The 12,510-nt window shown below is 37.6% G+C and overlaps 1 protein-coding gene and 1 pseudogene across 1 annotated transcript in view; both read right to left on the reverse strand.

Moving 5' to 3' along the window:
- Positions 1 to 12,510, reverse strand: part of Agbl1 (ATP/GTP binding protein like 1) — an 830,193-nt gene that overhangs the window by 232,600 nt on the left and 585,083 nt on the right. Inside the window, exon 22 of the mRNA XM_037198558.1 lies at positions 3,992 to 4,149. Coding sequence (XP_037054453.1) covers positions 3,992 to 4,149 — 158 coding nt within the window. The remainder of the gene's footprint in view (positions 1 to 3,991; positions 4,150 to 12,510) is intronic.
- Positions 9,625 to 11,026, reverse strand: LOC114699868 (annotated as a pseudogene).

The raw sequence follows: 12,510 nt of genomic DNA on the forward strand, positions 1-12,510 counted from the left end.
ATAATAAAACTATAGTTGAAAAATAAAAATCAATTGCTCCTTAATTATTAATTTTTTTCCTAGGGCTAAGGAGATGGCTCAGGTGGAAAAAAAGCTTGCCTTGCAAACGAGAGAGCCTGAGTTCAGTTCCCAAAATCCACATAAAATGTAGGCATGGTGGTACATGCTTATAATTCTCCAATTGTGTATGTTGGGGGGGAGGGAGTTGATGGAGACAGGAAGATTCTTAGAGCCTGCTGACTGGTGAGCCTAGCTTGTGTGGTTGGTAAGTTGCAGGCAATGAGAGATGCTATTTCAAAATAGTATGATGACATTTCAGATTAATGATATCTGAGATCGTTATCTGGTCTGCAAGAAGTACACCCACCTACCCACTCTCGCACAAAGACACAAACACACAAAGGAAAGGATTATTTTTCTTTCTACAGTTTGCATAAGATCTTGGGTGTTAGTGAAACTAAAGAAAGAACTAAGCAAATTTGGTCCATGTAAGTGCTAAGCAGATTCAGACCAAAGAGGCCATCTGTGGTTTGGAGAAGCTACGAGTTACCGAGCAACTGCTGAGGCGCAGAGCGTGGCTCTGTTATTAATGGAGGGACACACGGAGATAGGGCCTCTCAGCTGAGAAGATCAAGAGGCAGTGGAGGGACACAAATCCAGATGAACAGCAGCTGACTCGGCAAAACTGTGAAATGACTTTGCAAAAGACCTGTCACTGGGGATGAACGGCACTTCCGGAGGGAGAGGCTCAGCATCCCTCTCTGCCCTGTGCAGGGTTATTTCTAGGAGAAGATTGAGAGGGAGGAGAAAGGAAGAGAGAAGGAAGGAAGAGCAAAAGATGCTTTTAAGGAGTCAGCAGACATTTTTAAAGTGAGCAACTAGAAGGAAGAGGACATAAAGAAAACAGAAAGCAAAGAGCACATGCATTTTATTTCACTGTTTCTACCTTTCCTCTACTGAAAGACAGCAAGCTGCTCTGTGGATCTGATGGCACTCTAATTGTTTTTATGGTAAATGAGGCATGAAACCTGTTGTCAGAAAACACGGTGTCCATGTGTACAGCCACACATTCTCTTCCCGGCAGGTCAGTCCCCAGGGGTTAATGTATTTGAGAAAGCTGGAGCCTCAAATGCCATATCCTTGCATTTCTTAGAGGCAAACATTTGGAAAAGAGCATGCTTTCCTTTTTCCATTCTTAGAATATGACAACAAGTTCTTTGTAAAGGGTAGTGGAAACACTAGTGTATCCAAAGAAGAGACAGGGTGTGGGAAGTTTGGCACAGATCTCTTTAAAATACACTAAGAGAGGTTAGAGATATGGCTTAGTGGCTAAGAGCTTTTGCTGTGCTTGCACTTGTACTTGAGTTCAAATCCCCAGTGCCCATGTAAAAAGACAGGCATGGCCTAAAATGTTAAAACAGTGGAGGACAGAGATGGGAGGGTCCTGGTTGCCAGACAAGTGAATTCAGAGACCCTGTCTCAATGGACACCAAGTGTACTCTTCTGGCCTCTGCATACATTATGGTGTGCATACTTACACGAACATGCATGTATACCACACACTCATACATTTACAAGATACTTTATAAATAAAAACAAAACATATGGAGAGCTGTTGACAAGCATTAATTGTATGCTTGGCATTTGCATAAAATCTTGGTGCTGAGTGAATTCCTATGATTTTGTCTGTTGATACTCATATTTCTTTTTTTCTTTCTCTTTTTTTTTTGTATTTTTTTTCAAACCAGACAAAATCCCAGCACTGAGAAATTGAAGTGGACACAAAACCCCATACCTATTGGAGATGACATTTGCAATTGATAAAGGGAAAATCAGTTTCTCCAAGGGAGTGATACTTGATATTTGAACCACATTCCAGGGCAGGACCCATGCCCAGTAGTAGTTGGTCAATATAAAATGAACTCAGTTTGTGTGTGTTGTTTTAGTAATATTTAATCAGATATCTTATCAAATATGATTATGGTTTTTCTTCATTTAAGTCTATTCACCAGATAAAAACTAACCAAGTATAATTCAAACAGCCTATCACTGGCTTCATACCAACAGATTATTTCATTAGTTTCCCTTTGGTCCTACTTTAGTGAGTACAGATTTGTTTCCTGGGATATTTTGGAGTTAAGAAACTTTCAGGCTCATTTTCCTCAAGCCATGTAGTCATGACACGCTTTGAGCAGGGACCAAAGTCTGTTTTGATAAATGGCTTCACAATGTAACAGATATTTTGATTACAAATAAAACTGTATGAAACAATTTCTCTACTTTATCTACCAAACACACCTAACAAGTTTAATTCAAATATATTCCAAACAAGCATGTTAATCACATCCTTTATTAGGGTATCCTGCCCTTAAGTTGCTGAGTCAGTCTAAGAAGAGGCAGAGATCAAAGGGCACGGTCTAGCTTCAGCATCCTTGGGCTGGTGGCAGCTGAAGACTGATGGTCAGTGGTATGAGGTGTGTGTGACAGCTACCTTCTTATGACAACCCACATAGCGGCCATTGTATTTGAAGCCTGACACTGAATTCTTTAGACTTGAATTAGAAAAGACATTTCTTTGATAGATTTCTTCTTGTTCTCGTTTATAGGCAACTAATCCTTACTGCATTGGATCAAACAGACGGGCACAATCAATTCAGGGAAATCAAGCAATGCCAGTTCTGCTCAATCTTCCCTCAACGAGCAGCTTAGGAGGAAAGGGAGAGAAAGGTAAGGAAGATAATTCATCCACGTCCCCACTTAATATTGCTCAGCAAAGGAAAGGGCGAGAAGATGAGTGGAAATACAAGTGGAGGCAAGTGGATAGATACCCTTGTTGTCAGAAGGGGGAATCTGAAAACTCTGAGACAATGTCAAACAGGTCAAACCTTTGGGTGCTGAGGCATACTGAAGGAATCAGGGGCAGATGGAAGTGATTGTAAGACCCAAACAAAAGTAAAGGGTGGCAGTATCTCCAGGGGGTCAGGGTCTGGATTTGCTTAAGTCTCTGTCATCTAAGATCTATATTACTCTGTGATGAACAAGTTAATTACTGTGTTAGATAATTAAGTCCTAGAAAAATGGAGGCCTTCCAAAGTTGTATTAATGCACAGTACTAGATCTTTTTAGGCCTGACTGGCCATTTGGTAAGAAGCCACAGTGAAACAGCAATTTAATAGTGACATGCAGAAAACTAATGAAATTTAGCTGGAAATAAGAAGCTTCCCCATATTAACACTTTTGCTTTTGCTTTTGGAAGGCAAAGGGCATGGTTGTATGTTTCCTCATCTACCAGCATACAGTAAATCCCCCATCAGTCCCATTGTTCAAAGTACAGGCTGTGACTTAGCCTCTTTTGGAACTTCTGGTGTCTCCTGGTCCTCTCTTCTTTTGCATATCATTATTTTTCCCTTCTTGTCCCTGAATTTATTCTGGTCAGGACTGACTTATTTTTCTCCAGGAAAGTGCATCAAAAAGCTCATTTGTATAATGGCTGATGCTCAGTTCTCAGATATCTAGCCATTCCTCACCATGTGAGTTAGTTTCTCCTAACCAATGACAAATCATATTCTATCCCAGTATCATATAGTTTAAGGGACACTTGTCTATATATTGTCAATAAGACACGTCCCCATTTTTATATTGAGCAACAGCTCGATAATGTTACACATATAAGAATGTAATCTGAGAAGAGTCTGTACATGTATGTCTGTGGCACCAAGGTTCAGCTACATTATCATAAGTAATGAATAATAATATATATTTATAAATATGTGAAGTTTTATATCTACACATGTGTGTACATGTGGCAACTTCCATATTTTCAGTATCTGTGAAGCTCCAAGTCTGGCTTCCCTCACAGTACAGTTGAACCTACCTTCGCTTGGTAGTTCATCCTTATTTTCTGTCTGTCAAGGACCCATTGATCCGTTTCACCTGGACACTTGTACTGAATATACCTGAGACATCCCTGATTCCCCTGTAAGCATCTTACCGCTGGAGGTAGTGGTCCAGAACATCTGCATTCAGCAGAGTTGTAGCTCGAGCCAAGAGCTCATGGCTACAGCCTGCAGATTTCAGCTCCAAGATGAAGAGGCCCAAGCAGAACATGGCTCCCATTTCCTCCAGTTCACTGGTACCAAACTGTAGATCCTGTCAGTTAAACAAAGCAATCAACAGTGACTACTCTGTGGGAATTGAGTAGTGACATTTTCAGATTAGGAAGAGGGACTCTAGACACATGTCTATCATAGAAATTGGGAAGTAATAGTGTTTGTCAGTCACTTTCTCAACCTGTGTTGCATGAACATTCTGTGTTTCCTGACAGGATAACAAGCTTGAGAGGATGATTAAGGGCATGGGTGGCACAGGACCAAGTACTCTCCCCACCCCCATTGCAGTGATATCCACAAAGTGTCCATCTGTATTTTGAAGAGGAATTTACTGTGGAGACAAAGATTTATTATTAAATAATCTTAAGAGTTACATCATTTGACCCTAATTTTATCAAATAATGGTAAAGAAGGGGAAACATCCTTCACATATTAATACTGGAACTGCAAAATGAACCATATTTTCCTGAAATTATCTTTTTATCTGTGCCAAAATAATGCAAAAAAGTAAAGTCAAGCCTAGCACTCTAAGGTATAGTCCATGAAGTAGAGAGGAGCACAGTGACCAGGTGTGATGAGATATGCTTGCTTTCCATCACTTGGGAGTCTGACTACAGGAGGATTATGAGGATTATGAGTTCCAGACTAGGCTGTACACGACATAGTGAAACTCTTCCACAAATCCTCTCTATGAAGGAGGAAGGGAGGGTGGTAGAGAGTGGGGCAGTTTACAGCAATTGAAACAAAACCTTTTGTGCATCTTGACGCCAATAAGTGGTCTGAACATTTCACAGACTCACAGAATGATGTTGGTATTTCCTCACCAAGTCCTACAAAGTAATTTTTTTATCTAATCTGCACAGAAGGAGATCAGACACACACACACACACACACACACACACACACACACACACACACACACACAAAGAAAAAAAAAAAAAAAGAACTTATCCGAGGTCCTGCAGCCAGTAAGTAACAGAGACCAGAAGGGGAATTCTGCCTCCACCACTGCATGTGAAGTTCTATACACAACACAAACTGGTACCCAGCAAGGGAGAAAGTGTGTTCTTCAAAATTCAAATCAGAATTGGATTTAAATCATGGTTTCACTATTTTCTGATGGTGTCATGTGGGGTTCTGGAACTTTATTAGCATTGACTCCCTCATCTGTAAAATGGGATCCTCATCCTCCCCTCTAGAGAATTATAAATTCTGTCACTTTTGTATCTGATGGTAAGTGTTCCAGAGTCCCTGCAATATAAATAGAAATTATCTCAGATTCTTATTCTCTTTTCCTAGAAATGAGGTTTCATGTGATGGAAATTCAAAATAGCCCTGGGACCTACATGTTTCATCTAAATAAAAAAATCAGCAATTGATTATTTTAATAAAGTGCATATTATCATATCAAACATTTTACTAGGATATACTAATTGTACAAAATAACTGGTTTCACTCAATGTATTGTAATATAGAACATTATAATTATGACATACAATTATAAAATAGTAAACAGTTTATTATATATTTCAAAACAACTAAAAATTATTTTAAATGTCACCAGCACAAGAAAAAATGATACATGTTTGATGTGATGGATATGATAATTACTTTGCTTAATCATTAGACATTATACACATGTACATAATGCTTAATCATTAGAGATTATTTGCACACAGCACAGTTCTCCAAAATAGGTACAATTATTATGTCAGTTAAAATTAAAGTTTAGGATTTTCCATCCAAATAACAGTTCTGCTATGTTCTAGAGGACAGAGACAGGGCAGGACTGATTGTTCAGAATAGCTTATAAACATCCCGAGGAAACCAAACAAATCTAGAAATTGGGAAGCCTCAAGCCTCATAGGAGTCTTCTGAGGTAAAGCATTCCCTGGGAGTAGAGAGTCTCAAGTTGATTTGAGCTGCTTGAAAATTGGATTTTCTGCTTGTTTTGACACCTGTTTCCTAAAGAAAGGAGACGTTACATCAGAGTTGAAGGAAACAAGTTCCTCTGTAAACAGCCACAGTACAAGGGAAAGACAGATGTTGAACAAATCGCTGTTATTTCCTCCTCAAGTCCACAGGAAGAAAAAAAAAAGACCACTTTAAACAGACCGAAAAACCCCAGAGTCCCTTTCTGTGTGCTAAAGTTCTAAGGTCTGACTTTTTTTCTCAGTCTTGTGTAGACTTTCTTCTTCCTTGGAGAATGACCTGACAGGGTCAGAGGAAAGGACATGAAGGTCACATCCATCCAGTGATCAGACCTAGGAAGGTCTGCTAGAAGAAAAAAAAAAAAAAGGAAAACTCCAGGCTTCTGGACCTGGGAGAGCTCCATACACATCCCAGCCTCTAGCTAGGCATATAACTTGATAAGCACTGTAGAAACTCATCTATTAGCATGTGCAGTATTGATGGGCCAGGGGCCACTGCTTCACACCAGTACATTGATAGCAGCACAGTGATAGCATTTATAATGTGAAAATAGCTGCTATCCCCAGTGTAGCCCCACTTATTCCAGGCAGCACTTGGCATCATAAAAACACTAGTTCAGAAAACTCCTAAAGGAACTCATATCACTTTATTGGCTGAGAAGACTTGGGCGAGACTGCAGTTTCATTTTGCCCTCTCCTATTGATTTTTCTTTCCCAGTTTCTTTTTATTTTCTCTCTTGCACAGTATTAACAATATTTGTTTATATAAATGATCTCTTTCTCACATTCAAGTCCTGGTGTGGAAATAAACCTGCAAGGGGAAAGATTGAGTAGCATCTCTTTCTTACTTGAACACACACCCATCCATAGTACACTATCAATGCCTAATAAATGAGCATGCAAGGCCCCTTCCTGAGCGAATGTGGAGAAACCTTTGCAGACTGTCCCTTAGGCACACACTGCACTTGTCACATGGACCTTGATTTCTCTCAGTGGAGAATTCATGAGTGCCTTCAAATAATGTTCTCCCACTTTCACAACTCATGAACATTAAAATTTGCTTATTTTTGCTCAAGAAGAACCACTTATCTCTGGGAATGATGTGTGAGTTATCATGCACAACCTCTAAATTGGTTACATGGTGGTCTCACAGTAGTGAGTATATAAATAAAGCTGGAATTACATTAGTTAAAATTGAGAGCCAGTAAAATAGAAAACCAACTTTTCTCCCTAATAGTTCATTAACCACCCCAGAGACAAAAACAAAGTCTGGCTATATTTCCTTAAGCAAGTAAAATTTTCCTTTGCATATTACATAAATGTAGGGCATGGTAGAAGACTCATAGCATTATTTCAACACCTCAAAATCATGGGTATATCATCTGTCTTCCTTTCGATTTTCTTATGATTGAAAAATGACTGCTGTAATTTCATCTACTGCATCATTCAAAGGGAAAGAAAAGAAAAGAATGGGGGAGAATTCTCCAAAATGTTCTTGCTTACATTTCACTCACCAGAACTGTGTCATAGAGCCACTCCCAGATTTTTAACAGTCTGTAATAGAAGCTTTTAGCTTGTTCAATCTCTACAAAAAAGGAGAATAAGAGCCATGACAGTCAAGGTGGATGAGACAACTGTGTGTTCTACCTTGACATTTTCGTAATAAATTTGCTAAAATATATGAGTGGCTATTCATGCTAGCAGTAAATATACCTCACTGCCAAAACAATCAAATGTCTTACATGGTAATAATCCCTGCCTCCCAAACAATATTTGTTAAATATGAGTAAGATCAAAAGAGAGTTCAAGAAACATAGGTTTAAATAGCATAAAGGCTAGAATAAAATACAAAATAATTACTAAAATAAACATATGTGGGGAAATGTTCAGCTTCATTATTTTAAATAGAACTGCCATTTACACCCAGCAAATTAGTGCATATATATTTAAGTTTGCAATATTTCTGACCTCCCTTTATGCCAAAGGCTGCTAGATATCAAAGTGTCTGTTGGAATGTAAATTGATTCATACCTTTAGGGAAATTACTCAATAACATTTGACATGATAATGTCACTTCAGGGAACTATTCTTAATGAACTGATTGAAAAGGAAAGTGAAGCTATATGCATAAAAATGTAAATTATGCCAATGTTATATGTAATAATCAAAATTTGAGGGAAATAAAACCTAAATGTCTAATAAAGAAGGAATGACTAAGGAAACTATAATGGAATAAATCTGATAGGATGTAATGGAGCCATTAAAATGATAATTATAACAACCATTTAGCAATATGGAAAATGCTCATGGTTTAATGATAAAATAAAGCTACACACAAATTATGCAAAATATACTGAAGAGTTAACAATGAAGAGAAGTGGTTACCCAGCTTCCTGGACTCCAAACCCTGCCAGACTTTATTGCTATCATTTTCCAGTAAAACAGATATTTAGAAGAAAGAGGTTTTACATTTATATCTTGAATATGTTTGGATACCAAAATTTCAAGAGAACTCTGTTAATCCTTACCATTCTTAAGAAAGTTTAGATTTTCATTTCTTTCATTTGGCATTATAACTAGTCTTTCAAAAATTCTAGAAAAATAACACCCATTAGCTTTTTGAACATTGCCTCCCCCACTGTTCTTTGACAAGAATTTTTTTAAGTGACTAGTAAGTTTGTTATTTGTTTTACTCTGCCCTTCATATGACTTAACTTTAATAACAAATTTTCCATTTCTCCCTTTATAATGATAAATTCTGGATACGGTTTGATAAAAATATTCCATTTCAATGATTCTCTCTCCAGCCATAATGAATTTTCTTGCTAATGCTTTGACTGTATTGAATCTTCTTGTTTTAAAACATTAAAAATTGTTTCTAAAACTCTTACTTTATGTTGATTTACCTTATCATATGCAATCACCCTGGGCATTATTTATTAGTTCCATTTTTCTTTTAAATAGTGCTAAAGTAGGATTTTTGCTCAGTTGTTTCATTATCACTGAAATTCTAAGTTCTTGTCTTTTGAACTTTGAAGAAATCTTTTGTAAGTTTATTTCAATGCTTTCTTCTCGAGTTAGAAACTGTGTTTTTCTGCCTTACATACTTAGGGACATGAGCCATAAAATGCTACTATAGATCACATTTTTTTTGCAGTGAGAAGAATATATTATTATTAGCATAAACAATACAAATATTTTAATTTTCAAATCATGAACTGCAAAAGTTCAAATAGCAATGACTGATTTACAAAAAGTCATTATTAGCATTTAGAAATCATACTTAATTAACCAACTCAGTTCCTTTGCAAGAGAGCCACAGCTCCAGCTCCATCAATGACATTTCTTTGCTAATGTTACATAACTGCCCAACAATGGCTGTATAGTAGGTGGTATATAATTTAATAGTGTCATACCAATTTTACTAACTACAGTTTTTTTTTTCAATAAGATCTCAACATATAGATCTTCTGCCTCAGCCTCTGGTGTAATGAGGTTACAGGGATACATCACTATTCAGAGCTAGAGAATATCAGTAACAAATATCATTGATAATCTGTCAACCCATACACCTAGGATCATTTGTTCACTAGTAAATTGAATTGTTTTCTCTGATGTGAAATCATTTTGCTTGAATTCTTTTCTTTTTAATCCAAACTAGGAATGTGTAACTTTTCTCCTAAAAATTACTTTTACAAATTGCATTCTCTGATTTTCTTGTCAGCTTGCTTTAAAGATATCTATGTGTTCAATATGCTGGCTCCAAGTTTGGCCCACACCAAATGGTTGTTTAACCCAAATATCTGGGCAGCAAACTGAGCAGATACTTCTGGAGAAAGTATAATTGAACAGCCAAGACCACTGGGCAATCAAAGGGATGACCAGACATCCTGAGCACCCCAGTCTGGTATGATGGGGAGACAGCGGATAACTGGATATGCAGTATTACCAGACATCACTGGGCCCAAACCATTGCTTCTACCTGCCACTGCGAAAAATACAGTAGGTATGCCATCCCCTTCATATTCTGCTTTAATCCTCAAAGTTTCATCTGGTCCTTTATGGGCAGATGTTACTCAAAGTTCACATGGAATCCCAAAATTCCCACAGGCCTTCTTAATTTTCTCACAGTGCCCAAGGTCCGAAGTTGAACCCATCAGCACTACGACCCTGCACCGAACCGACTGTCTGACCTCAGAAGCAACTCCACTCGATCTGCAACCCACTCAAAGTTTTTCTTTACCATCTGGAGTCCTTCTGGAGTTACCTCCTTGAGGTCACGGTAAGACTGTTTGTCTTTCTGCTGGCTCCGATCTCCTGATGGCCAGAGTCTCCAGGAATCATTATCAATAACATCAGCAAGAACAATCTCTTTGGTGGTTACATCAACACCAAATTCAATCTTCATATGGACCAGTGTACAGTTCTGGGGCAGCCAAGATTTCTCCAGTATTTCAAAAATAGCTTGTGTAGCATGACTCATGATGTCCACTTCAGTCTGGCCTATAACAAGTCCAGCAAAGCAAAACTTTGCAGCAATGAGCTGCTCTTCAGACCACTGTGGGTCATTATTGGCATCATCCTAGAAGAATATCTCCCCATTTGGTGGGTAAAACTTACATCCCTCCTTTACACCAGGATTCCTTTAGAGAAAAAATCCAGTTGCTATTCTTTGGCACACCCATTCAATTGGGATTATTTCATATTGGGATGCAATGAAAGCAGTCTCCCCATATTGGTGAAAGTGGTTTTGATACAGACATCACGTAACAACTGAAAAATACAGCTGGTAATCTTATTGGAGATTGTGGCTTTGCCTTCCAGGTGGTTCTTTCTAGCTGCATTTCCTGCTGTAATCTGGTCCTTGGACTGCAGGAGGACACTTCCTGGATTATCTAACAATTCATAGACTTCTTTTGTCTTACGCTCATAGAGTTTTCTCCCAATGTTCAGTACCTCAGCTGTTGCCATTATCCGAGGTGGGATGGAAGTTAGATCACATTTTTAAGTAATGTACTTTACGAGCTCTATTGTGAATTTTGAATTTAAACTTAATTGAAGGAGGGTTCTGACTAGTAATACAAATAAAGGCTTGGCTTCTCTACCCACAAGCCCATTGGATATCCCTACTTTATCCCTTCACATGTTATAGTTTTACTTTTCATTGATTAATGTTGTTAGCTTGTAGTCCTGGCTTCATGTGATCATTCCTAGTCTCTAGTCAATCCCCAAACCATGAATGGTCTTCAACTTTTACCACAAAGCCCAAGACAGGAAGTGGTGTTGGCCTCTGAAGATCTCTAGAAAATTCTCATTTTATAAAAACTGGGCATCATTGAACACCCCTATAAATATATACATAGGGAAGATAGTATTTTAGTAAGAAATAGTGCAACTAAAATAAAAACAAATACTTTCAACATGCAGAACAAATGTTTTCTATTGAAATAGATTTACTATCAAAGTAAGTAGCTATAAAATTTCCTGTTTAAGTTCTCAGAGAAACAAGAGCATATAGAACTGAGAATAAGTGAGAAGAATGGAAAGAGTATTTGAAGTTAGGAAAGAATGCAATATGGAGATGGAACATGGAATTACTAAGTTAAAAGCAGACACAGCTTAACAGACTGGTGTAGGTATAAAAATTCATTCTAGAGAAAACAACCCCATGACTTTATCCAATATTTTAAGGGAAAGGTGGTTTAAATGATGAGTAAATATTTAGGACAGATGAAGGAAGAGTGATGTTATCCTAACTAATTTTTTTCTTTTTTAAAAAATTTCATTTTTAAGTACAGTACATTTTTTATCATATCTGCCTCTCTCTTCCTCACAACTCCTATGTCTCATACTTCCTTCCCTACTAAAATCTGGGTCCTCTTCTTCTATAACCATTATATATGATATCTACTATCCATGCATATACAAGTACAAAGACACACACATGTGTGGTTTTATATGTGTGTGTATGTATATGTGTATGTATGTATATATATATGTATACATATATATATATATAGATAGATAGATAGATAGATAGATATATGTATATCATCCCTAAGGAAATCTGATTCCCACTCCCTTTGCAGCTGTTTACTGCCTATAGTTCCTCAGCTAATAGTTGTGAGCCCTCTCTTCCAGAATGTTCCATGAGCCTTGGGTGTAGTGGTTGTATTATGGATGCCTCATGAGAGATTAGATACTTAAACATCATTGCTTATTTTCTGCACTTTGACTAGTTGTTCTCTGAAACAACCTCCATCCACTACAGAAAGATGCTTTTTTGGTGATGAGGAGAGCTGTGCTACTCTGTGGGTATAAGGATAAATGTGTAGAAGGCAATTGGATATCACATCAATTTAGGAGAAAGCCAGCAGTAGGTTCTCCTCTATTGTCAATATCATCTCTAGCCTCAGGTTCTTGGCTATGTTTATATTCAGACAGGCTTTTACTCTAACAGAAGTCAGCAA

The sequence above is a fragment of the Peromyscus leucopus genome, chromosome 1 (genome assembly GCF_004664715.2).
Source record: "Peromyscus leucopus breed LL Stock chromosome 1, UCI_PerLeu_2.1, whole genome shotgun sequence".
NCBI classification, from domain to species: domain Eukaryota; kingdom Metazoa; phylum Chordata; class Mammalia; order Rodentia; family Cricetidae; genus Peromyscus; species Peromyscus leucopus.